This window comes from Boleophthalmus pectinirostris, unplaced genomic scaffold, assembly GCF_026225935.1.
Source record: "Boleophthalmus pectinirostris isolate CB_2022bp ecotype Guang Dong unplaced genomic scaffold, ASM2622593v1 HiC_scaffold_23, whole genome shotgun sequence".
Taxonomy (NCBI): domain Eukaryota; kingdom Metazoa; phylum Chordata; class Actinopteri; order Gobiiformes; family Gobiidae; genus Boleophthalmus; species Boleophthalmus pectinirostris.
The window spans coordinates 12,243,674-12,268,714 of record NW_026571207.1 but is presented as its reverse complement, the minus strand read 5'-3'; the positions used below and the strand labels follow the sequence as shown (position 1 = coordinate 12,268,714).

The 25,041-nt window shown below is 36.7% G+C and overlaps 1 protein-coding gene across 4 annotated transcripts in view; it reads right to left on the bottom strand.

The window, feature by feature from the left end:
• Window positions 1–25,041, bottom strand: part of ldb2a (LIM domain binding 2a) — a 173,036-nt gene that overhangs the window by 56,173 nt on the left and 91,822 nt on the right. For all 4 annotated transcript variants that reach the window (XM_020917635.2, XM_020917636.2, XM_055159519.1 and 1 more), the window contains exon 3: window positions 10,578–10,750. In XM_020917635.2, coding sequence (XP_020773294.1) covers window positions 10,578–10,750 — 173 coding nt within the window. The remainder of the gene's footprint in view (window positions 1–10,577; window positions 10,751–25,041) is intronic.

The window sequence follows — 25,041 nt, the reverse complement described above, 5'->3', positions numbered from 1 at the left end:
GTCGCAGTTAACTGGAAATGTGAACGACCTCGCAAAAACATCGGATTTCACAAAAAAATTGGAATTGAGCGTTAAGCCCTGCAGTCTAAACGTAGCCAAAGAGATGTGCTGTGGCTCAGGTGCTTTTTCCTAAACACTAAACTGCCACATGATTGGCTGTAGACCTGTCGATTAAAATCTGCATGCTTTATCATCGAGATCGACCAAAGCAGAGATCGTGATCTATCGAATCTTAGGATTTTTGATACAGCCCTAGTGCGATGTGAGGAAGACTAAGAGGCTGATATGGTTGGTAGGTGCGGTGGAGGAAAGGGAGAGAAAGTGGATTTATATGAATGGTTTGAATGGTAAATAATGGAGAGGCAATAGAAGAACTACTGGAGTGACAAAGATTCATTCAGAAAAATATAATGCAAAATATCAACTAAATCTGTAGTGTTTACACTAACTAGTTTGAAGCTTACGGTTAGAGATGGGCATTCGATGAAATTGTATAAATCGATTGTCGGGAGAATTAATGATTGATTTTTGATTAATCATTAATGTTTTAATATAATAAGTATCATCATTATTATTACTATTACTAATCTGCATAAATAAACTCAACTTTACAACATATAAACATAACAATTATAGAGACACATCAGCTCGTTTGACATTATAATGTGTTTAATGCAGCTTTGGGCAAATCTTACAGAAACGAAACTTTAAAAATGCATGGCTAATTTGCATAAACAAAGCAGGAGAAAAAAAAAAACAGCTCTTGTGCGCTGATGTGGTTCAGCTTCTGTCGAACTAAAGGACACGACTCAGTGGAATATAGGTGTTCTTTCTGTGACAGAGGGATGTTGATGATGATTGTGAGTCTGTTCTGTGTGTGTGTTGCGTTGGAGATGGTCCATGTTTTCAGAAATTGTACGTGTGCAGGTTTAGCGCAACTCTTTATGTTGCAGTAACCGGGATACTGTATATACATGCACCATGATGAAACCAACCGTGACACTGATGTGCATGTAAACTTGGGACGCAACTTCGTAGCTGTGCACAGAAACCTACATTTGGTTTGTCGAAATTCTTAATGTCAACTAATCATGCCCATCCCTACTTGTGGTATGTAAACAATATACACTACTAGACAAAATCTCATTTCATTCAATTTTTTATTTTTTATTTTATACATTTGGAAGATGTCAAACATATGAAGTAAGATATGAAGTTTGGTACATACTCGATGTAAGCAAAGGCTGGTTACTTATAAAATATATGAAATGTTATTTACCTGTTATTCTTTGTTACATAATTCCATATACCTTATTTTATATACTTTATATTTTCTGTACAAAATGTAGTATGTCGAAACTTTTGACTGGTACTGTATATGTCAACAGCATAGCTCTGCAGAAACAGAAAGTTGATGTGTCATTTACAGTGGTGTGCTAAATTAGTCAAATCTCTGTCTTCAGTTTAAATTTTACTTTTGAGTGTACATGTAGGGCTAAAGAAAAAGAATAAAATGGAAAAAAGAAAAGCATCATTTTAAAAAAAAAAAAAAAAAAGGTAAATCAAAACACAGTGTCTTTTCTAACAAATATAAACAAGGTTCAAAAATAATATTGTAAACAAACTGTATTTTTTTGCAATTTAAAATGATAGAATAAAAATGGACCTCAACCATGTCACTACCGGCCATTTCTCTGTGCCAGCGCTCCGACTGGGCACCGGTAACAAGGGCCCCGACCTCAGAGCACACACCGGGCAGGGGCTGTGCTGGGGAGCCAATGGGGCCCCTGGGTGAGAGCGGGTGGCAGTGGGGCGGGGAAGGGGGGGGTCTTTTGGTCAAATTGGCACCCCGCTTCACCTTGTCAACACCTCAGCGGAGCCGGGGAGCACCCGTTAGCCAGGACGGCCGCTAGCTAGCACCCCAGGGAGCGCACACTGGCCCCGCCCCCTCACACTCTGACACGACGCAGTGAGAAGCCATTAAAATGTGTCACATATTCTCCACGAGATCTTTCCAGTTAAATCACCACTTCGCGGTATACATTTATTCTTATATTGCTATTAGCATGTCAGCACGAACAATTACTACTACTACTACTTCTACTTCTACTACTACTTACTATTACTTGTAAACAACCTGCGCTCATAAATAATGTTTAATTTGTCACAAGAATGCTATAAAAATAACACAATTTTGATTATTGCTAAAACAACTCGCCTCTTGTCACAAAAATTTGATGAATTTGATTTTTAAAAATGAAACATAATTATGAAAGTTCAATTGAGGTGTTTGAAAAATGTTAATTAGCGTGATTTTTGGCTCTATTATTATATTTGTCATTTTAATGATTAACAGTCATTATTTGGAAATCAATTACAGAATGCACCTAAAAAACGAATTGTTCAACAATAATTAAGATTAACATTTAAATCTTGTTGGACAAAATGATCATTAAGAGCGTGTTTTAAATTGTCACTGTTTTGGAATAATCTGTTTATTGAACACTTAAAATTCAAGGCATCACAAAAGAATGGAAGAGCAGTGTCTGAACAACTTGAATATTTTTTAAATCCAGATGCCCTTCCTCGCACAACCAGCCACATTTATCCTTATTAAAATGTGCAATGTTGTTGAAGTGCCTTGCCCAGAGACACAACACCACCTCACATCTGAAGATGACTTTATCTGGTAACTTTCTAATAAGTATGCAAGAGCACAGTGTTTTTGAATTATCAGTTCATTGAACACTTAAAATTCAAGGGAAGTTTTCATCCAAAAGAGCAGAAGAAGCAATCTCCTAACAATATGAATATTTTATTATTTTTTTAATCCAGATGCCCTTCCTCGCACAACCAGCCACATACATTATTATTGGAATGTACAAAGCGCGTGAAGTCTTGCCCAGAGACACAACATTTACAAATGACTTGAACTGGTAACCTTCCCTCAGTCATCTAAGTAGGATCCATCTCCTAACAATTTGAATATTTTTTTTAAAACCAGATGCCCTTCCTTTCACAACCAGTCACGTACATTGTCACTGGACTGTGCAATGTGGTTGAAGTGTCTTGCTCACAGACACATTTGGTGAGCATGACTTGAACCGGTAAGCTTCTGACAAGTGGGCCAGTGCTGTGCTGCAGTTATCCATGAAAAAATCTAACAAACAGTAATAGGGTTGGGTATCATCAAGAAGTTGATGATACGATACCTCCATACAATGAGCTTTCGATTCAGTACGATATATTTCAAATTGATTAGATACAATTCAATAAAAATAATGGCTAAATCATGACTGTGATATAAAATAAATATCTTTGTTAAACCACTTCGATACAGCAGCCCACGATATCGATACTGTATCATCACATTAAACGAAAAGATATATTGATATATCACCCCTAAACAGTAAAAATAAAGGATATAGGGAATCACATGCTAAAAATACACTCTTGTGGAAATTCTATCATTTTGCAGTAGGCTTAAAAACAATAATTTAAATATAAAAACAATTACAACTTGCGACTTTTGACAGGAGCAGCTACGTTAATTGGCTTTTGTTTTGGAACTGTTATGTCACTGCGCTATTATTATTATTTATTTTTTTGTTAATTATTACTCTGTTTCTTCAATTCCTCTAATAAACCCAAGTCTTTATCATTTCAAAAAGTCAACAATCCAAAAATACGACTTCGACAACTCTCGAATTGCTACATGGGTTGAGATGGTGTCGACCGACTATACGCGGCAGCCAATTTGACTCTGAAAATTTCACCAAAAAGAAAAGAAAAAAAAAAAAAACGTACAAGAATATATAAACCGGGGAAGGGAGAGAAAGAAAAGAGGACCCAAACCCAGGCAAGCAAACAGGCAGGCAGGCAGCTAGCAGAGGGGATGATTTCTCTAGGGGGATGGAGGATGTTGTGGAGGAGCGGAGGAAGAGGAGGAGGAGGAGGGCAGGGAGATGAGAGGAGAGAGAGAAAGAGCGAAGGTACGGAGGGTAGGAGGAGAGGAGGGGGGGTGGAAGGAGAGGGGGGTTGTGCTAGCGAGGCGAACCAGAGCTGATTGAGATTCGGCGGGTTTGAGAGCTCCAGGCTTCACCCCCCCTTCCGCCAACCAGCCACCCAACCACCGCCACTCCTCCTCTCTCCTTCTCTTTCTCTCTTCTTCTCGGAAAACACGTACTTATTCCAATTCTTTTTTTTTTTTTTTTTTTTTTTTTTACATTTTTTTCTAATGAATTAATTCTTCTCGTCCAATTTAGGTGAAGATGAAAAGCCAGCGGCGCCCCAAGCATCAAATTTAGTGTTTTGTTGACCGAATCCGTGCCGCTTGGTTCTCCTCTGTATACGCTTAATATTGGACACTTGTATTAATGTATAATGGGATTTTTTTTTTTTTTTTTTTTTGCATCTAGTGTCTAGAGAGGAGAGCGGTGTTGACAAAACAGAACAAGGGGTGACACAGAAAGACATTTCCGCTGAGTGTTGTCAGGGAACTTTTACACATGTATTCCGGATAATGAGCATGGCTTATACGCAGGAAGTGCACAAAGACGATTAAGCGTGTTGGATTGATCTGCTTCATAAAATTTGAGACAGTTTAATGCCGTATTGTGGAGCATTCCAAATAATAATGACATTGCCGTGGAGGCAGTCAGGTGGTAAATAGGGCTGCACAAAATATAGTTAAAGTATTGTTAAATTACACTGTAATAACATCAAGGTACTACATCTGAAAGAAATGCACTGTTTTTAAAAATTCTCTTCTTAAAAATTTAGTTCATGATTTTCCGTATTAATTCTTATTAGGCTTAATTTAGTCTTGGTTGATTTTGACACAGTCTGGCTAGTAAATTATTATATTTTTGTTTTAGTATAACTGAAATGATTGTGATATATTAAAATAATTGCAGTACAGTACAGCGATATTGGAATGATTTCTAAGACACAACCCTAGTAGCAGATCCCCCCACCTGAAAAGTTAGTGCATCTTTAAAAAGTTAAACAAGATGGTGCTGCTGTGTTTACTTTTTGAAAATTACAGACTACTGCCTCATATTTTAAATATTACACTTACATATTTTAACTCCTTATGCCACAACTTGTGACCTTTTGACCTGAACAGCCATCCATGCATAGGAATATAAAATGCAAACACACACGCACATAGACACACAAAGACACACACATATTGAGTTTGCTTCTTTGGGAAATTATACAGACATGCATTCATTTCTTTGGGACTAAGCCTGACCATAATCACAGTAACTACTTGTGTAATCTTAACCTAAACATATTTTAAGCCATAACGTAACTTTATACCATGTTGTTGTTGATGTGGTGATCTGCAGGTCCCCATGATGTGAGGGTGTATAAAGCGTTCAGTCCACACACTGAGATGAGTACCCGTCCACACACATGCCCCTCCCCTTTCCTTCCCGAACCCCCGAACACCAACAGCTCGACCATCCATAAAGGTGACCTCCATTTTAAATTAATGACATATGCCAGAAACCATTCCCTCTACTTTTGGTAAACTTGGATTGTTCAGTTTTGTACTCAAGTAAGGAATACATTTAAATCAATCAAAAGACAGAAAAGCTAAATTAACAAGTGTATTTAAAACTAAATCATAATACAATGCATACAAATACTTTAAAATACAAACATACAGAAATATTTAGAGGAGGTATTATGTAAAATTTATTTTTTTTTTAGCTTTCTACCAGATTTAGAATGTTAAGCATGCATGTTTCAGTAATTAACAAACCTGTACACATTAATCTGCTCTGTATCAATGCTGCAATATGAACTGTAAATATGTAAATAGTGTATGGATGTGGTGACTGAGACAGAATGGGACTAGTTTTACTTATTGATTGAGTGGATGAATGATTGCATCAATATACATTGTGTTTTATTTTATTGGCATGTGCGCCGTTTATGACATCAACCTGTCCACAGACTGAAGGTGGAAAATAGCAATTTTGCTGTAACCTAGCACAAACATATGACTTCTGTGTGTAGTTCAATGTGTTTATGTGCACTGTCCCTGATAAATAAACAAATAAAATAAATTTAAAACAATTTAGCGATCTCTCCAAGGCACAATTTGAACCCTCCTTACAATTAGCTGGAAAATTTTGTCCTATGCTCCGTCCACAAACCTACGTCAACCACGCTCCCACATGACAAATCTCCATGAATATATAAAAGCACAATACAAAACTGTGCAACAACTTGACAAACCTGATGTGATGTATGGTAGTTTCTTTAATAGGATCTATTATAGTACTGTGATAGAGCTCTGAAGGGGAAGTGACTAAGTGTGAAGAGCAAAGAGAGGTCAACGAGAGCATCAGAAACTAAAGTTAAATGTATAAGACATGTTAATATGTTGTTTTCTGGCAAATATTGCAATTTCAAAACAATAAAAGGTAATGTGGTGGTGATATTGTCACTGTATTTATTTCAATATCGTGGGAAAGCTCAAGATATGGTGGGGAGGCTCACGATCAGTGATGTAACAATATCCAAATCTCTGTACAACATTTTCATGATATTTATTGAGATATGTTGTAGAGGCTAAACAGCTAAAACTGTGAATATGCGACTTTTTCCTCTTAAAATGCCTTGACAAGACTTAATCCAAAGAACTACGAGTTAAAAGTGCTTAGAACTATTATTTCTTCTTGTAGTTTGCACTGAAATGGAGCAAAGGATCATGGTCTATGTAGTTCCCTATGTTTTTTTTTTTTTTTTTTTTTAGTTATCACTGCACAATAACTCTTCATTTAAGCAAAGAAACTTGTAATTCGATATATTGTGATGGTCCACGATATTATTATGAGAACTTTGAGGATACGATATCACCATATTTCGGTTATTGTTACATCCCTATAGTGGATACGTAAATAAGTAAAATGCCCCCTCTTTATAAAAGGAACCATACATACTTGTCGTGTCAATTTTAAGTTTCAAATCCAGTATAATGCATCTATAGAAAAGCATAATTGAGACATAATTTCGTTCTGAGTTGGACATAAAAAAAAATAATGTTGTATTTAGCTCGCTGTGGCTGGCCTTTTCCTCAGCAGTGGGCTATTAGCAGCAGCAGTAGCTCTACCCGCTGTGTAACGCATTAGACAAGATTTGCTCTGACAGGCGTAAGGGATTGTGGGTAACTTAACGGAGGACACCTGTTGGAATTGTTTGCATAACTTTTTCATGTGCTAATAAAGGCGTAGTAAAGGTTGAAATCAGAAAATCCATCTTGATTTAAGTAGTTTGCAGATTCAAAGGTGAGATGCGCAACTTTGCTATTTGTCTGCATGGGGATGTTATTTCTGGAGTGTTCCAAAAAAACATATCTGGAATTGTGTTTTGTTTCATTCACACATGTTTGAGTAACCCTTTATTATAAGTCTCTGGCTGAAATTATCAACATGATTCTAGTGAAAGTGTATGGAGTTTAAAAACACAGTGGAGCACTTCTTGTATTAACGCATGACATCACAAGGTGGGACAATATTTTCTGTCTGAGAGAAGAACTCAGTCTAAAAATGTGTGTTAAACATGTGCAAATGAAATAAAACACAACTCCAGGTCTGTTTGTGATGAGGAAACAACATTATAACATAGATCAGAAAACAGCGTGATATGGGCCCTTTAATGCTCAACTGTGGAACATTCTAGGCAAAGCAATATATCCCTGGAAACAAGTGGCATACCCTGCACCAGAAATGTTATGTAGAGCACCTTTACCTTTGCTAACAATAAAATAACTCTAAATTTCTTTGCTAATATAAATTTGTCTAGTATTCTATAAAGATGAACAATTCAAATTCAAACATATAAAATCTACTCACAATTTATTGTGGTGTAAATCTTAACAAATTAATAACCCAATTTCTGTTAAGCAGTTATAAGAATTTGCATAACCTATTATTTTGTCTCTGTTTAATGCGTAGAAAACAACTGGTACTTCACTTTCAACGGTGTCTTGTCAACTATGCACCACTAGAGGTCCCCATGCACATCCAAGATTCCTACTATGTCATTTGAATAAAAATAACACATAAAATCAGCTGCTACTGATGTTGGTTGCATTTCATTAAAAACTTTTTAAGAGATAAACAAAATCTCCCTATCACAGATTTTGAATATTCACACCAGATTATAAAATTTAAATATATACAAAATAATATTATATACTGCAGTATGTAAACACAGAAGAGGAGAAAAAACACATGCTAATGAAGATTTAAAACTAAAAAATAAAACGTATAGGGCATTTTCATCTAGAGCAGACACATCTTTTTTTATGCCCTATGTCTTTCTTGCAAGCAGCTGTATTACTGTGACTGAGCTTTGCAATTAGGATGACATGCCTTGCCCAAGGACACAATAACAGCGTACACCAGCCTACGCCACTGCAACCCCAAAGCTCAAATACGGGCACAATCATTTATTATGTTGCCACGTTATTCGCGATACCAGCTAGCGTAGACATTTTCAGATGGAGGGCAGGGGCTTATATAATATATATATTTTTTCTTTTCTTTTTTGAAAGAACCAGAAATGTTTAACTTTTAAGTCCTTTAAACTGACAACAATGGCTTGTCCTTGATTTAATAATAATAGTAATAGTAATAAAGTAACAGTAAAAAAAATTTAATGACAAAAATCAGGGAAAGCGAGTTTCACAGTAAATTCTACCACATGATTCTCCCTTTCTCGTCTGCTAAGTTTTTAACGAAGGAAAACTTATTATGAAGGAACTTATTTTTCCCTCATATGAAGCAAAGCAACTGGTGAAATCACCCAGTCTTGATCTTTAACTGGTCTCAAAGCTGCATTATCACAACCTCTGATCATTTATTTATGCAGGGGTCAGTGTGGAGGGGTCAGTATGTGAGTGTAGGGGGTATGTTTGTATGTGTAGGGCACGTATCGTATGTGTATGTGGGGGGTACCTTTGTAAATATGGGCTCGCCGTGCTGCGTAGTCATTAGGGATTCAACGATATGGTTTTCCCACGATTCGATACGTATCTCAATACATGGGTCATGATATCGTTCCAATTTCAATATGTTTGAGAAGCAAAAAAAATATCTCATTCAATTTTTTTGCTAATAAGTATAACATAATAACACTATAATGTTAATGAAACACTGCATACATTACATATAATACACTACAGTACAACTTCTGTGGTAGTTTATATGTGAAATGTTTTAGTTCATTTGGTTCAATGATTCACAGCTCAGAATTTTTATTAATTAAAAATAAGAAAAGAGCTTTCTCAGGCTATTTTATATTTTATAATATAGCCAGTCTACTCTTAATATAGAGTGGTAGGGGAGTTACACTATCACTATCATCTTTGATGATGATTTGATGATTTCTTTTCCTCCTGAGTCTGTCTCTCCTCTCACTGGGTGCACATGCCTGTGTCCACGCTGCTTTGCTCCCTCCAACAGTGGCAGTACGTAGCTCCTCCCACACTGCCCTGCTAGAGTCTGTGCTCTTACAGACACACTGTGCTCTCTCATCCTCTTTCTGGACACTAAAACTATGTTATATACATAAAAATGTCTCAACAGACCATTTTCTGACTAAAATTTATTACATAGAGTCTGAGAAAAAGATCACATATATCGCGAGTCACGTTGCATGTGCATTTAAGAGTGTATTTGATAAAGCCAATGTAAAGCCAAAACCAATTCTAAAGTAAGTTAATATCTTTGTCATTCCTGGGTCTATTAATGTAAATGAAAAAGTAACTGAAAGATAAAACCCACCACTGTTGGAATATTTCAGCTGTAAGTCCCATGGAGCTGTTTGGGGTTTTTTTGCTCCATCTGAGGAGAACGCTGCGATAAATGTTTCTGTTTTGGACCAAAACAAACTACAACAATGCATGAAGGGAGACATGCATATCGACCGAACACGTGTATCGAATCATGAGACCAGTATTGAACGATTCAATATTATGTAGAATATTGTTGCATTCCTAGTAACCATGGTGCACTGGTCCAAGGGATTCAGGTGTGTATCTGTTGGTGAGTTTGTGAGTGCGTGTAGGCGACTGTGTATAAGCATGTATGTGTGGGAATATAACTTTGTAAACGTAACTTTAATGTTTTAGATGTACTGCGTAACCATGGTGCACTGGTTTAGGGGACCAGTATGTGTGTATATGGGTGTGTGAGTGTGTGTGTGTCTGTGTATGAGCATGTTAAGGGATATGTATGTGTATGTGTGGGGGTACACATTTGTAAACATGGGCTTGCCGTGCTGGGTGACCATGGTGCATTGGTCTAGAGGGTCAGTGGGTCCAGAGGGTCAGTGGGTCTGGTGAGCTACCTTTACAAAACAAAAATGCCAGAGAGCTATTCATTTTAGCAGCCGCAAGAAATTGAGATGATCATAAGAAAGAGGGCAAGCCTTGGGGTACTGTTAGCTGCTTATAAAACATAAACCATTGTCCATTTGTTAGTGCACAAAGTCGGGCTTCAAAATGATACGTGTACAATAGTAATAGGCATGTAATTAACCAAATACAGACATACCTTTGTAAACATGGGCTTGCCGTGCTGGGTGACCATGGTGCACTGGTCGCAGTCCAGAGTGATGCAGGAGTTGTGAAAGGACTCTTTGGAGTGCTTGAGGATGTAGTGGAGGTCGCTGACTCCGCCCTCAAACACCGTGCTGAAGTAGCGAGGGATCAATGTCCGGCCGATCGCTACAAGAAAGTCAAGAGAGAGAAATGATTGGGGATGAAGGAACAGTATATGTGTTCATGAGACAGTAGCATAATAAATAAACACTATGTCACTTTCTGGTTGGGGGTATGCAGAAATGGTATTGCTTTGTCTGGAATATTTCACAGTATGGCTTTAAACTCATCTAAAAAAACAGCTTTCATGCATTCTTATTGCTTATCTCCATGAAAACAGCTACATTTAATGCCACATGTCTTTTCCAGACAAAACAATAAACAATAACCTGTCAATTACTGTTAATCCAAAATATGCTACATACATCTCAAGGAAGAATAGCTGATAGTTAATGGAGGTCAATTAAATACAATCAATCAATTAAAATACTGTGCCACTTTAACTGTATGCTTTTAAATGTGTGTTTTAATAGTATTTAACTTTTATGTTGTTGTAAGGCGACCTTGAGTGCCCAGAAAGGCGCCTAATAAATAAAATGTATTATTATTATCCAATCATAACCAATCACATCGTGCTGTTTCAGGTTAAACTCTCCTTTGAAATACCTCCAACAAAGTAAAACCGCCAGCCACCTCAGCCTCTCCATCTTCTCTTCCACCTCTTTCTCTGCCTCCACTCCAACTCTTGTGTCTAAGCACCAAATTATTAATTGTAAACTTTTCTCATTTGTCATTTTCTGGTTGTCTCTACTAATTGGAATATGTAATGCATGTTGCTTTCAGTTTGTAAAATTAAACTGATTATAGCCATAAATAATGTGAATTAGTAGAGGTCACTATGCTTTTAGAAAATGTATATAGAGAGTAACTTTCTACACAAATAAAAACAAGAAAATATGCAGATTGTGTAGCATGTTAATCAATATGGCTATTTTTATTGCTCCTCATTAACATAAATATACCATTGTCTTTGAAACTAACAACATCCCACACATATCAATGAATTACAAGCATTTTCCTTCTGGTGTAATTGAGTACTAAATATGTATGCCTGTGTATTGACGGTGCTGTATTACAATACTCTTTTACACAATCTACATTGGATTGTGCTGGGATCCAGAGGCCTTCAGAAAGATACCAATAAACCCAGCTGCCAGCCATGGAAAAAAACTTTTCCTCTGTACAGATCCCCAAAGATTAAATACAATGTGTAATTGACAAAGTTTAATTAGTTTAATTGCATACAGTGCTTTTAGAAATATGGTGACATGAGATTAATCTGAATAGTTCTGTCATCCTAAAATGTCAAACATTCGATACTAAGGAATAGGCTCAATACTCAAAACTACTCTTACTTGTTCTGATAAAGCTCAAGATCATTCTAAAGCTATTCAGGAAAGGTTAATTTCTGTCCTGTGAATCTGACTTTTTTAGTATTGATATTTGCTCGAACGACTCTAGTTCTGATTAAGGGTGTGCAAAAATATTGAAATATCGATATATCATATTGTTTAATTTGATGATATAGCATCAAATATCGTGGGTTGCTGTATCGATATACTGTCAAGAGTATTTTTAGGTATATTTTGATAAATAATTTTGTCCAAGAGCTACAGTTCTGTTGACGTTTTTACTGTATTGACGAGTAAAATGGGTGTTTTTCATATTAACTTGAACAAACTTAGTAGAATTTTTGTATCACAGCCATGATTTTGCCTTTTTTTCACTGAACTGTATCAAACAGATTTGAAATATATCGTATCAAACCATATTGCATTGAAAATGTACAATATCGAAAACATATCATATTGAGGCCTATGTATCGAGGTATGTATCATATCAGCAACTTTTTAGTGACACCCAGCCCTAGTTCTGATATTAGTTTAAGTATCGATTAATATCTGATTTTCGATACTTTTGACAACTCTAGATCTGATTATGTCATATGTAAATTGCCAACTTGTGGAGCTTCTTTCTGTTTACAATACTAATTGGGGAGCATTTTTGGTATACATTTTATACATCATTTCACACATGAAGTTCTAATTATTTCTTGTCTCATTTTTCATGGTATATAAACAAAACCGGCCATGTTGCTACTGTATGCTAACATACAGTTCGGTTGTGCTTCACAGCTTACTGCCTCCTCTGTCTGAAAGCTGCTCTACCTGTGTAACACAACTCTATTAGGCCTGCAATGATAATTACTATGGACATATGGTTTATTAATTATAGCAGGAACAACATTTTGGGGCTCAATAATTATCTTGTGTAAATGTCTTTGTTACCACTGTTAGTATGAGTAGTATGAATAGTAAGATTTAAGCAGTTTAAATAACTTAAATTAATAATTATAGATAGTAAGTGTTTCGTTTGGCTTTATATATTTATTGCAGCTCATGTTTTAAAAATGTTATTACACATTTAAAAAGGTTTAATTGGGATTATCCTGTATACTGTAGTCATTTTTTTGCTATTAAACTGTGTATATCTTTTTAATTTACTGTTTCTGGACCTTTTTTGGCAATTTTAGGACATGCTAGGTAAAACTGCAGCTCAGTGGCCACTGTAATTTGAAGTACTATGTGACATCATGCATGACTACCCTGATTACAACAAACACCTGGCTGCAGGGAGCGGAGTTTGAAGTGTGGATACCTGTTCGACCAATCACACTGTTCCTGTCCAGACCCCACCCCTCTTCTCCCAGTAGGCCCTATTCCTATTCACGCTTACCGGAAGACGTTTGGAAAAATGCGAATGACGACTTCCATTGTAGTTACCGACACTGGGCATGTGATAAAACCATGGATTTTAGCAGCAGCGGTCTTAATAACCTGCCAAAGCTTTCCATGGGGGACGTGACTCTAATCCCATCTTCGACGTCACTTACAGGCAACTGGTTGTAACTGTTGATCTGCCGAACATAACGGAATAGGGGTGTAACGATATCCAAGTCTCACGACACGATATCCTCACGGTTTGAACCTCATGGTACGATATTTATTGAGATATTGTGGGAAAGCTCACGATATGGTGGGGAGGCTCATGATTAGCGATGTAACAATATCCAAATTTCTTGGTACATTATTTTCATTTATTGAGATATTTTGTGGAGGCTAACAAAACTGTGTATATGCTACTTTTTCCTCTTAAAATGCCTTGACAAAACTTAATCCAAAGACCTATGACTTAAAAGTGCTTAGAACAGTTATTTCTTCTTGTAGTCTATACTGAAATGGAGCAAAGGATCATGGTCTATGTAGTTCCCTCTGTCTATTTTTAGCTACTGCTGCACCTTAACTCTTAATTTAAGCAAAGAGACTTGTAATTCGATATACTGTGATGGTCTACGATATTACTTTGAGAACTCTGACGATACGATATCACGATATTAATTACACAAATTAATAGCCAATTTATAAAAGGAAAAAAAGAAAGAATTCAATGACATTTAGATAAAAAAACTTGGCCATTTTCTCAGATATTGTCAGAGTTACTACAACCAACAGAGTCCAAAAGAAGTCATCATCTGCATGTTTCCATACGTCTTCCAGTTTTGTGACGTAAGCGTGAATAGAGCCCGTTTAGCAGCTCTTTTCGAAATGTGGTTGTGGGTGGAGTTAAGATGTTTAGTCCCACTTTAATATGATGGTTTATTGTGATATTTTCTGTAGCTATATATCACCCTTTAAAAGGAGCTGTGACAGGCCTGGAGTCAATATTTGAACATCCAACCCCCACAGTTACATACTACTCAGACTCTTTAAAATAACCCCCTTCTAATATTAGAAAACCACTTCAGATGCTCTAATAATCACCTGCTGATAACAGTTACTTTCATTACATCAAATAATAAAGGAAAAGTTGAATACAATACAACTAAAACTTACATATCAATACTAGTGCCACATTTTCTACTACTACTATTTTTTTTTACAATTACTTTGAAAAATTGTGTTTCCAAAAACAATTTTACAACACAATTAAAATGTAAAACTCGCAGAAATCCTGTTCCCTGAGGACATCTAAATGACTGTATTTTAGTTAAAGTAATCGCCACATTCTCCCTGTTCTTAAAAGAGGCGTTGTGTTGTGAGGCTGCAGTACTTTTCCATCTATAGGGTCTGTCTCATTTTCACAAACGCACTGCTTCACACTGCTCATGCACATACTATAGAAGCTGCCGAGGATAGGGCTCCATGCCAGAGAAGAATGTATATCGCTAATGGTATGAGCTGTTAATCATGGAAAAGAAAAAAAAAAACAGTAGGGGGCAGTGTTTGAGATGACATTAACTGCACTAAAATATGATACGTAGTTAAAAGAAACAAATACAAAGAGGAAGTTGTGATTGGTTGCATATAAATGGTTACAGCTGGGAACTGTCACACGCCCTCTAAACCTGCTATCAGTACAGCCCAATATTGTGTTTTTGGACAATCCCCTCAAATCAGATTGGGTGTGCGAATATAAGGATTGTCTTGGTTAAAAGGAAATAAAATAATTGATGCCACCTCCAGCCCAGTCTGTCCCAAGGCAGCTATAGTAACAGATGTAATTTCCATAGATGAACGTGACTAATGAGTAATTCAATAATGTTAATCACAGCTACAGTTACTTATCAAAACACATTTTATAACAATTTTTAGGGGGGGACATCATGCAAAATTGATGTTCCCTCATAAAAGCATATCTGGATATATCTGGGTTGTATTTTGCTTTATTCATACTCGTTTCATTAATCATGTTCCCGAGGTTGTTGTTGTTTTTTTGTTGTTTTTTTGTTTTTTTTTATAAATACACAATTTATTTACTGCAGTTTCCTCCAGATTATAGTAATACATTTGAAACCTGGAAATCCCCTAAGTAGGTTTCAAGTCTCTAAACTGTCACCAAACTTGTTCAGAGCAAATTGTTCAAATTGTGATCACTAAAAATCTAAAAATACATGACAGTGGTTACAATGTTCCTACGTGGCTGCTAAAAGTTTTTTTTTTTTTCCTTTTCCCTCTATTTCCTGCCTATTCCTGTCAGCAAAAGGAGCTCTAACGCAAATGTAACTGCAGGAAACATGGACTTTAAAGACGGGGTATAAAGTAAAACGGACTTTTTGCCGCCTCTGCCAATTTATAACATTGTCCCCTCATCAAAAACATGAAGTAGTAGAAGTAGTTTTATATGTCATCCATGCATGTTTGAGTAATGTAGCGATCTCTCTCGGTCACTATTCAAATTCTGTCGAAAATGTCTGCGCCACCCATGCTCCTAGATGGCCATTTTTCATAAATATACAAGAACATGATAAAAAACAATGCACTACAACTTCACAAACCTGACGCGATGCGCAGTAGTTGCAATAAATGGATGCACGCTGATTGTAATGTGATAGTGCTCTAAAGGCAGAGTGACTTAGCAGAGAGAGCAAAAGGGCAGGGGACTATGACCCTCAAAAACAAAACTGAACTGAAGTGTAAGCATTTAGAAATTCCAAAAAGTAAGTTTAGCCTGTGTGTGTTGTATCAGATAGAGAAAAAAAACAAAACAAAAAAAAACTAACCCTGTTTTATACACTTCTCCATCATTCTGACAGAACTTGAACAACATTGTCAACAGCTTATATTTGACAAAAGCAATTAAAGAGAAAGAGAAGTGCATGTACAACTGACAGGCAAGAAAATAATTGAATAGTATACTGGCAATATGCTAAAACATGAGTAGAATTACCACTTCAAATGGAAGACTTTTCCACCAACTGTAATGAATATTAAAGTCAACACATTACTTTGATAACACCCCAACTAAATGTAATGTAGCATCTGACCAAAACAACTTTAAGCCACATTGTCACAATAAATACATATGTACAGACAATATAGTTAACATGAAATCTATTTTGTGAATGTTTACGGTGTATAAAATATGAATCTTTTGGAACCAAAATACAATGTTTTATTGCAGGAATAGTCTAAGCAGAGGAAACTGCATAGACCATAATCCTTTGCTCATTGACAATTTTAAGTAATTACTCATTTAAATTTAGATTTTTTCCCTTCATTTTTTAGGCCAAATATGATATGTTAGTATAGCAGTTCTCAAACTTGTCACAGGAAGTACCATCTAGAAAAAGATGGTTTTCTGACTACCACTAAATAATAATAAATTACACTTTTTTGGACACTCAAAGACACTTTACAAACAAAAGAAACAAAGAAGCAAAGATCTAAACTAAGCACTTAATAGGTTTACCATGTATTTCAGCAAAAATGTGTCTTGCCACAGTACAGATATAATGTATAAGCAGATGAGGTTTAAATATGTCAGATTCATGCTGTTTGCATTTATAGATTTAGCACTGAATTGTCTGATAATCAGGAACTGCGTGTTAGCATGCTACTTGTTTGCTTTCCTGTCACGGCAAAACTCCGCTCTGGTTTCCAAGAGCTGTGAAAGGAGCTTACAAACTCATGGTGGTGAATAAGAATGCTCACAATGTATAAGGTAAGAGTGGAACAACTTTGGACCACTGGAAACTGTTTAAAATGAACTACAGTACTTGTGTTTTTTCATGTTTTTTAAGATCGAAAAAGTCAGGTACCTTTAAGTAATCGCTGACATGTTTTGAATCTTTTGAAATATGACTGAATATGATACTTTAAACATGTTGGTATGTAGTAGTACTAAGCAGCTTGTCAACTTTATTCAAACACCATAGATAGTTACATAAGTTTTTCATTGCATAGTCATTTATTAAAACCCACATAACTCCATCGCTGTAATACTGTTAGCTCTTTTGGGACTCCCCTCGCTAATCCGGACAAGTGCCGCTGCCTTGAGTCGTGCGTTGAACACTGTTAAATCCAAACAAGACAATCCCTGAGCCCTGACGCCACACTCTGCCCGTCAAATCTCCATCATTAGAACACAGCCAGTCCACATTATCCACACGCACACGGACCCCCGATTCAAACAGGAATAATCCGCCGTACCGTCAACACTCCACTGGATGGGATTATGAGAGAGATGGAGGGAAGAAGAGATGGAGGATGAGATGGAGGGAGGGATGTAAAAGTTCATTAAAGGAGAGGTTGCAAAGACGAGGGAGCAGAAAGTTGCAGGGAGAGAGGAAGAGAGTGAAAAGAGTGAAAAATGTGCATAGTAGGGTTGTAAAAAAAAAAATTATAAAATATAGAAAATACTCATCAAAAGCATCATAATTGGACTTGATCTATGCCACAAAGATCAGTGGAGCTACAATATAAAGTACAATATAAAAGCTAAATAATTAACAATGCATCATTGCGGTATCATTTTTATGGAAAGTATTGAAATCAAGTTGGAAATTCTACTGTTGTATGATGACAGTACTACAGAAAATATATGATACAGGACAGGAAACCAAACTGCATCTAAATATAAATTAAATAAGTCTTTACATTAATAATACATAAATGCAGTTTAGACTTAGAGGGACTTAGAGGGCAATTATATGGACACAGTAGCTATATATTAAGAGGTTAATATAATTGTAGATAGGACACTTTGTTGGTTTTAAAATACCTTGACAAGATTTTGGTGTGAATTATTACCACCATAATCCAAAGAATTCAAATTAAAAAACATATCTTCATGTTGTCCGCACTGAAATTAATCATGGGATATGTAGTTTCCTATGTTTATAAGCTGTTGCTGCTATAAAACCGTGCATTTAAAAAAAGGAACTTGTGATTCGATATATTGCGACAGCCCACGATATTATTGTGACTTTTGACGATACAATATCATGATATTTCGGTTATTGTTACATCTCTACAAAATAATATAATAACAAAGAGTGAAAAATATAAATAAATGGTAATAATAAATTCTAAATAAGTAGTTTTATTCTAATAAATAGTTTTATACCAGATAAACAAACCACCCGGATACACAGTGACCATGGGTAAGATGTCTTGTTCAGGAGCACAAGAAAAGTACTGTATTTTCCACACTATAGGGTGCACTGACAAGCCTCCAAACCCATGAAAAAACGACTAGGCACCCCGCAATCTAGAGCGCCCTATACACGAATCCACTCAGGTGTCCCAGCACGACTTCAGTAAACTACAAATCCGCACCACCCACAGTGCACGCAAACACACACAGAGCAGACAGCGACCGCACAGTGAAACACACCCACAGCCACACTCATCACTCCACGCCGACGAGGAACGGAACGGAGGAACGAACCGAAAAAGCGAGTGCAATGTGCCACTTCTAGCCACAACTGAACAACTGAGTCACTGCGAACACGCCAACAATCCAGCGGTCCCAGACAGCACCCTCCCTACACGCCACAACTGAACAAAGCCGAGAGCCACCGTGAACGTGTCAAACAAAGTCCGACTGACCCATCAAACTGTTGTGTTTCGTTTAAAGTCTGGTGCAGTTTATTTGTGAAAAAAGTTCGAAAATAGTCCATTCTATGACAGTGTGCCTTATATTCCGGAGCACCTAATAGTGCGGAAAATACGGTATATAAATATGCAATTTGTCAGAGTATCTGTGACTTTCAAATCATGTGTACAGTCCTATAGCAGCAAAAAAGTTCCTTAAAATTTGCCCTGACTGTGCGCTATAGGCGAATGTCCCTGTAGACCCCACATCACTGTACACCAGGCCCTGAGCTGAGACGAGAGGTGTGCGAGATGAAAACTTCATTTGAATCAACAAGGACCAAACCTGATACTACCAAATTGACAAACTCTAAATACAAAATGGTGGACAGTCTAGCCTGGTGGTGGTGGTGGTGGGCAAGGAGGGGATGTTTTACAAATGCAGTAATGTCAAGAGACTAATGTTTTTTTAATCTTACTAGCAATAAGGTTTTTGTTATCTAACCCAGAATTTGATATTAAAATTGTATTTAAAATGCCCATGGGATGCTCTGCTATTATGCTATTATATTGCAGTACAAAGCAAAACACAAGGCACTGTTCACCGTAATATTTACCCTTTCCACATTTAACAGACATAATTATGAGTAAAATAGTACAGTAAAACGTTAAGTATATGTACATTTTCTATTAACAATCTAAAAAATATGTCTGGTTTTATACAGAATATGTTACTGTATCTTAAAATGTTATTGATTTGACTCATTCAAATTATCAATCCCTACACAAATTACCCTAAACATAAAGATGCACTATGTGAGGTTGTGCTAGTGTGGCCTAAGTTAAAATTAGGGCAGGGTATCATTAAGAAGTTGCCGATACAATACATACCTCGATACATAGGCCACAATACAATACATATCTCGATACAGTGCAGTTTTGATTCAATACGATATATTTCAAATCGATTTGATAGGGTTCAATAAAAAATGAATGGCTAAATCATGGCTGTGATACTAAAAGTCTTTGCTAAACCAGTTCTTGTGCAAAGTTAATATGGAACACACCCATTTTAATAATCAAAATAGTGAAAATGTCAAATTTGTTGCATAAACAAGTTTCCTTTCTCCAAACAAGCAAAAAACTGTAGCGCTGTAACAAAATATTTTAATAAAACATACCAAAAATACTTGCGTTATATCGATACAGCAGCCCACGATATCATTACTGTATCATCACATTAAACGCTACGATATATCAATATTTTTAGATTTTTGCACACCCCTAGTTAAGATGTTATTATTTTGCCTGAAAGGTGTCTCAGTGTGGCTTTAAACATGTCTTATCTTGCTTTAATCAATAGCAAGTGTTTCTTATACTCAAAAAAACCTTGAATAACATGCATTCTTATTGTAAGTGGGCAAGGATTTCCACAGATCTGACCTTTAACTTGGCCTGGTGGTGTCAAATTTGAGTTTAAAGCAAAGCAAAGCAATAGTTACTTCACTGTTATTATATCACGATTCAAACTAGGCAGACAGAGACGGCAGTAATTGCCATATTGCTTACGCTGAAATGAAGCAAAGGATCATGGTCTTTGTAGTTCCCAGCTCCTGTTTAACTTGCTGCACACGAAACAATGCATTTTAAACCCACATGTACTAATATTGGAACATCGCGCTAATGCAAACATCCCTACTGCATACCAATTCACTTTTCGAATATTGTGAGTTGAAAACACACCGAAGAAGTGTATGCCCGTACGTATACATTCCGAAATTGAACCCCCAACCTGCACCCATATATCCTTCCATTTCTCAAGCTTGTATAAATGATCTTTGCTTTCTCTCTCTCCCTTTCTCTTTCTCTCTCTCTCTCTCTCTCTCTCTGCTCCCCATCTCTAGCTAGGGGTCTACCTCGCTCTCGCTCGCCTGAAAAACAAAGTACGCCGAGGACTGGAGCTGACTGCTAATGCGCCCGGAGAAGATAGGGAACGCGGGGTGGCAGGGGGGAGGGAGGAGGGGAGGGAGGGAGGAAGAGAGGGGGTGTGTGTGGTGGTGGGGGGGGGTAGAGCGATTGGGACACGGAGGAGAGGAGAGGAGAGGAGAGGAGGGGGAAAAAATGAGCGAGAGATGAAAGAGCAAAGGATCCAAGATAGAGAGAGAAAGAGAGGGGGAGCGAGAAGGAGAGATGGTAGCAAAAAAAGAAAAAAAAAAAATTTAAAAATGAGAGCTTGTCAGTGCAGTGGGAGGAGGAGGGGGGTAGGAGCGAGGGAGGCAGGAGGAGGGGTGCATAATAGGAGTCATACGAGGAGACAGGTGAAAGGTGAGGGGGTGGTAATGGCGGATGGTGGGTGAGGGGGGCTCTGGAAGTGTCATCTTCTCCAGCGCTGTCCCAATTTAAGTCAGGGTGCATGTTCTACCTCAAGATGTTATGGGGAAATGTGGAGAGCAAGTATTGGGAACGCTATATGGTCTGGGATATTTCCAGAACATTGGTGGTAAGGATACTAAGGTTGTCAAAAGTATAGAAAATCGGATACTAATCGACTAAAACTAGTATTGAAACTGAACACTCATTTGAGCAGGTATTGATACTACAAAAAGTCACATTCACAGGACAGAAATGAACCTTTCCTGAACAGCCTTAGAATGATCTTGAGCTGTATCAGAACAAATATAAGACCACATACACTAGTATACACCCATGGACCACTATGGAACCTCCCTGGACGTCTGATGAATTACACTGATATAAGACAACATGGTAAGAAAGTACTAAGATTTGATGCTGAAAATCCCATTATACTGGCTCAAATAATCTTTTATTATCATTGTGGTATTGGGATCGGGATCGAGTCTATTACATGTTTACTATCATGACAACTAGGGATGTAACAATAACCGAAATATCGTGATATCGTATCTTCAAAAGTCTCACAATAATATCATGGGTTGTCACAATATATCAAATTACAAGTTACTTTGCTTAAATGCATGGTTTTATAGTAGCAACAGATAATAAACATGGGGAACTACATATATCCCATGATGCATTTTAGAGCAGACAACATGAAGACATATGTTTTTTGCTTAAATTCTTGGGATTTTGACAGTAATTATCCACACCAAAATCGTGTCAAGGTATTTTAAAAGCAAAAAAGTTTCCAAACTACAATAATATCAGCCTCTCCAAAATATCATAATAAATATCGTACCGTGAGATGCATAACGTGATAATATCGTACCGAGAGATTTGGATATCGTGACATCACTAGTTCCACATGCAATATTTTGAGGACATTTCCAAATTAAAAAGATATAATATTTTTGTTTTAAAATGTTAATCGCTACAGTAACAGTCCAGATATCTTCTCATTCAGAAATCAGTGGCAAGTCTGGGGTCCAAAGACGCAACAACAGGCTGATAAACATGGTACAAAATTTTTTTGAACTTTCACATGTAGCAGGGGTTCGTGGAGCAGAGGTTGCAAGAAGGCTAGATAGATAGATAGTGCTTTTAACTTTTTTTGTTAATAACTGCATAATATACTGGGTCCATTTAAAGAAACTATTAAAATAAACGTGATTACACTAGATTGCGTGTGTTTTTGCAAGCATCAGTTGCATTTTATAGCCAGATCCCAGACTGTTGGCATGGTTACAAGTTTGCAAATGAGATTACTAATGTTTTCTCTATAGGTACGATGTAGGTGTGGCAAGTTAGGACAATAGATGTTTCCTATAGCCTTGATAGAAGACTGCTAGTGAGTATATGCACAATAACAGGAGATATACTGTATTAGACCCTAGAGAGCGCCAAGAGAGCGTCCTTGTGTCATCCCTGCAGAGTAAAAATGTACAATAGTAACATTTTCTTAGAAATAAACTGAAATCATGAAAGCTCTTTGAGTATTTTCAGGTTTTTACAACGGGAAGGTAACATGAGTAAAAGACAGGGGGGGGAAAAACTGAAAAATACTGCAAATCTGAAGGATATGAAGAGTAATTACCTTCAGAAATAATAAATGGAATATTTCTGAGTGGGCTATAATGTGAAAAAATATACCAAAATACAAGTATGTTTTTTAAGAATTTAAGCATAATGGAAAATTGTCACTTTTCCATTGTTTATTCAGCTGTCGAAAAACAACTGCAGGTCTTTCAGAAACTATTTCATAACTTTTCTAGTCTGCTACCTGCTTGTCTCCATGGAGATGCTTATGCTTTGCCAGGCAATGGAGGCAAGACAGTGGCACCATCAAAACAAGTTACAGGTCAGATCTATGGAGAGACGAGAATCGAATAAAAGTAAGATAATAAAAGTTATACAGTGCACCTTTACAAGAACAAAACCACAACTTCATGATACAGCAAAAACACACAGTGCGCAGATACTCACTTTTCTCCAAAACTTGTTCAATATTTTTTGGACCACTCAATTGTGCCGTGAAAATTTAACATTTGGGGGAAAAAAATAAGCCAGAAAGAATAAGAAACTGTAAAGCAACAACTTGGAACCAAATCTTGGCAATTTTGATTTCTTTTTGACTTCCCTCATTTCCAGCCTTTCCAGTTCACTCCACGTGTGCTCTGTTCTGATTGGCCGACGATCAGAGGGGAGAGGAAGGGGGGGGGGCTCTCCACTGATACAGATTAGCTGGCAAGCATTTGGGCAGGACGACAAGCAGCATATGCCTCTCAAGTAATGTGTACCCAAACATGCAATTTACAAATAATTAACGCCGTGTTAATTAGTCACATTAATTCATGCCACTTTGTAGGGATTGTTTCTCCGGCGGGCCCCAGGAATCCTGCCAGCAACGCCAATCACAGCCAGCGAGACGGTGAGAGCCATTTGTGTTATGAAAAAAAAAAAAAAAAAAAAAAAAAAAAAAGATGGAGGAGAGGGGATGAAAGAATGTCCGCTGGCTGGGGAACACACGGGAGCACAAAGCAGGCTAATTCAGGCTGACAAAACATCCATGCGTGCTCATAATCACCGCTGCCTCTTATGGGGATATGGGGAGGCTGCACAAACTGAAACAAAAATTTGATTAATTTTCAAAAAAACTGACTATATTCTTAAAAATATTAAAAATAATATTAAACCTACAACATTTTAGTACATGATGTTTGTATGAAATTCATTCTGTTCTGTTTAAAAGATGAACACCTTTGCTAGTCTGTCATATTTACACTGTTAAATGATGATCAATTAATGCACTGTCACCATCAAATAAAATAAATAAATATGGCAAGTATTATAAGTATTGACCTTATTCTCCCCAGTTCATTTTTGCCTCTAAATGCTACTAGACTTTCTTCGCGGTGGCATTGCAGGTATCTCATTTATTTCAATGGAGAAAAAAGTTTCACTGCTAAAACATGATATAAAGTAGGGCTGGGCGATATGGATCAAAAAATATATCTCGATATATTTTGCTATATCTCGATATACGATATATATCTCGATATATGTTCAAGAAAAAATAACCCCCTAAAACTGAAAACTGCAAAAACAAATCTGCCAAATTCCACAAGGTCTTTTTTTTTAATTGAAGTGTAAGAGGTCGACAGTTCATATAGGAACATTTAAGATTACAAAAAACCCTAATTACATAAATAATAATTTAACTGTAAAATAAAAGAAATAATACATATTTCCTTCTTTTCATTCATAAATAAAACAACACAACACAAGCTCATCTTTGCATTAACTCTGTTATCCAGACCAGAACCAGAACCATGAGCTCCTTTAGCAGAGGAAGCTTGGGATATTCCTTATTATATATATATATATATATATATATATATATATATATATTATATTATATTAATAGATTCATATCCAGCAGTAAGGAGTTCTGAGGTTTAATCCCACAATCCACTGCAGATCAAACCCAACGTTTCAAACACCATTGTACAAGTTACACTGCAGCAGATTATTAATTAAAATATTCTGTATAAATAAACTTTACAT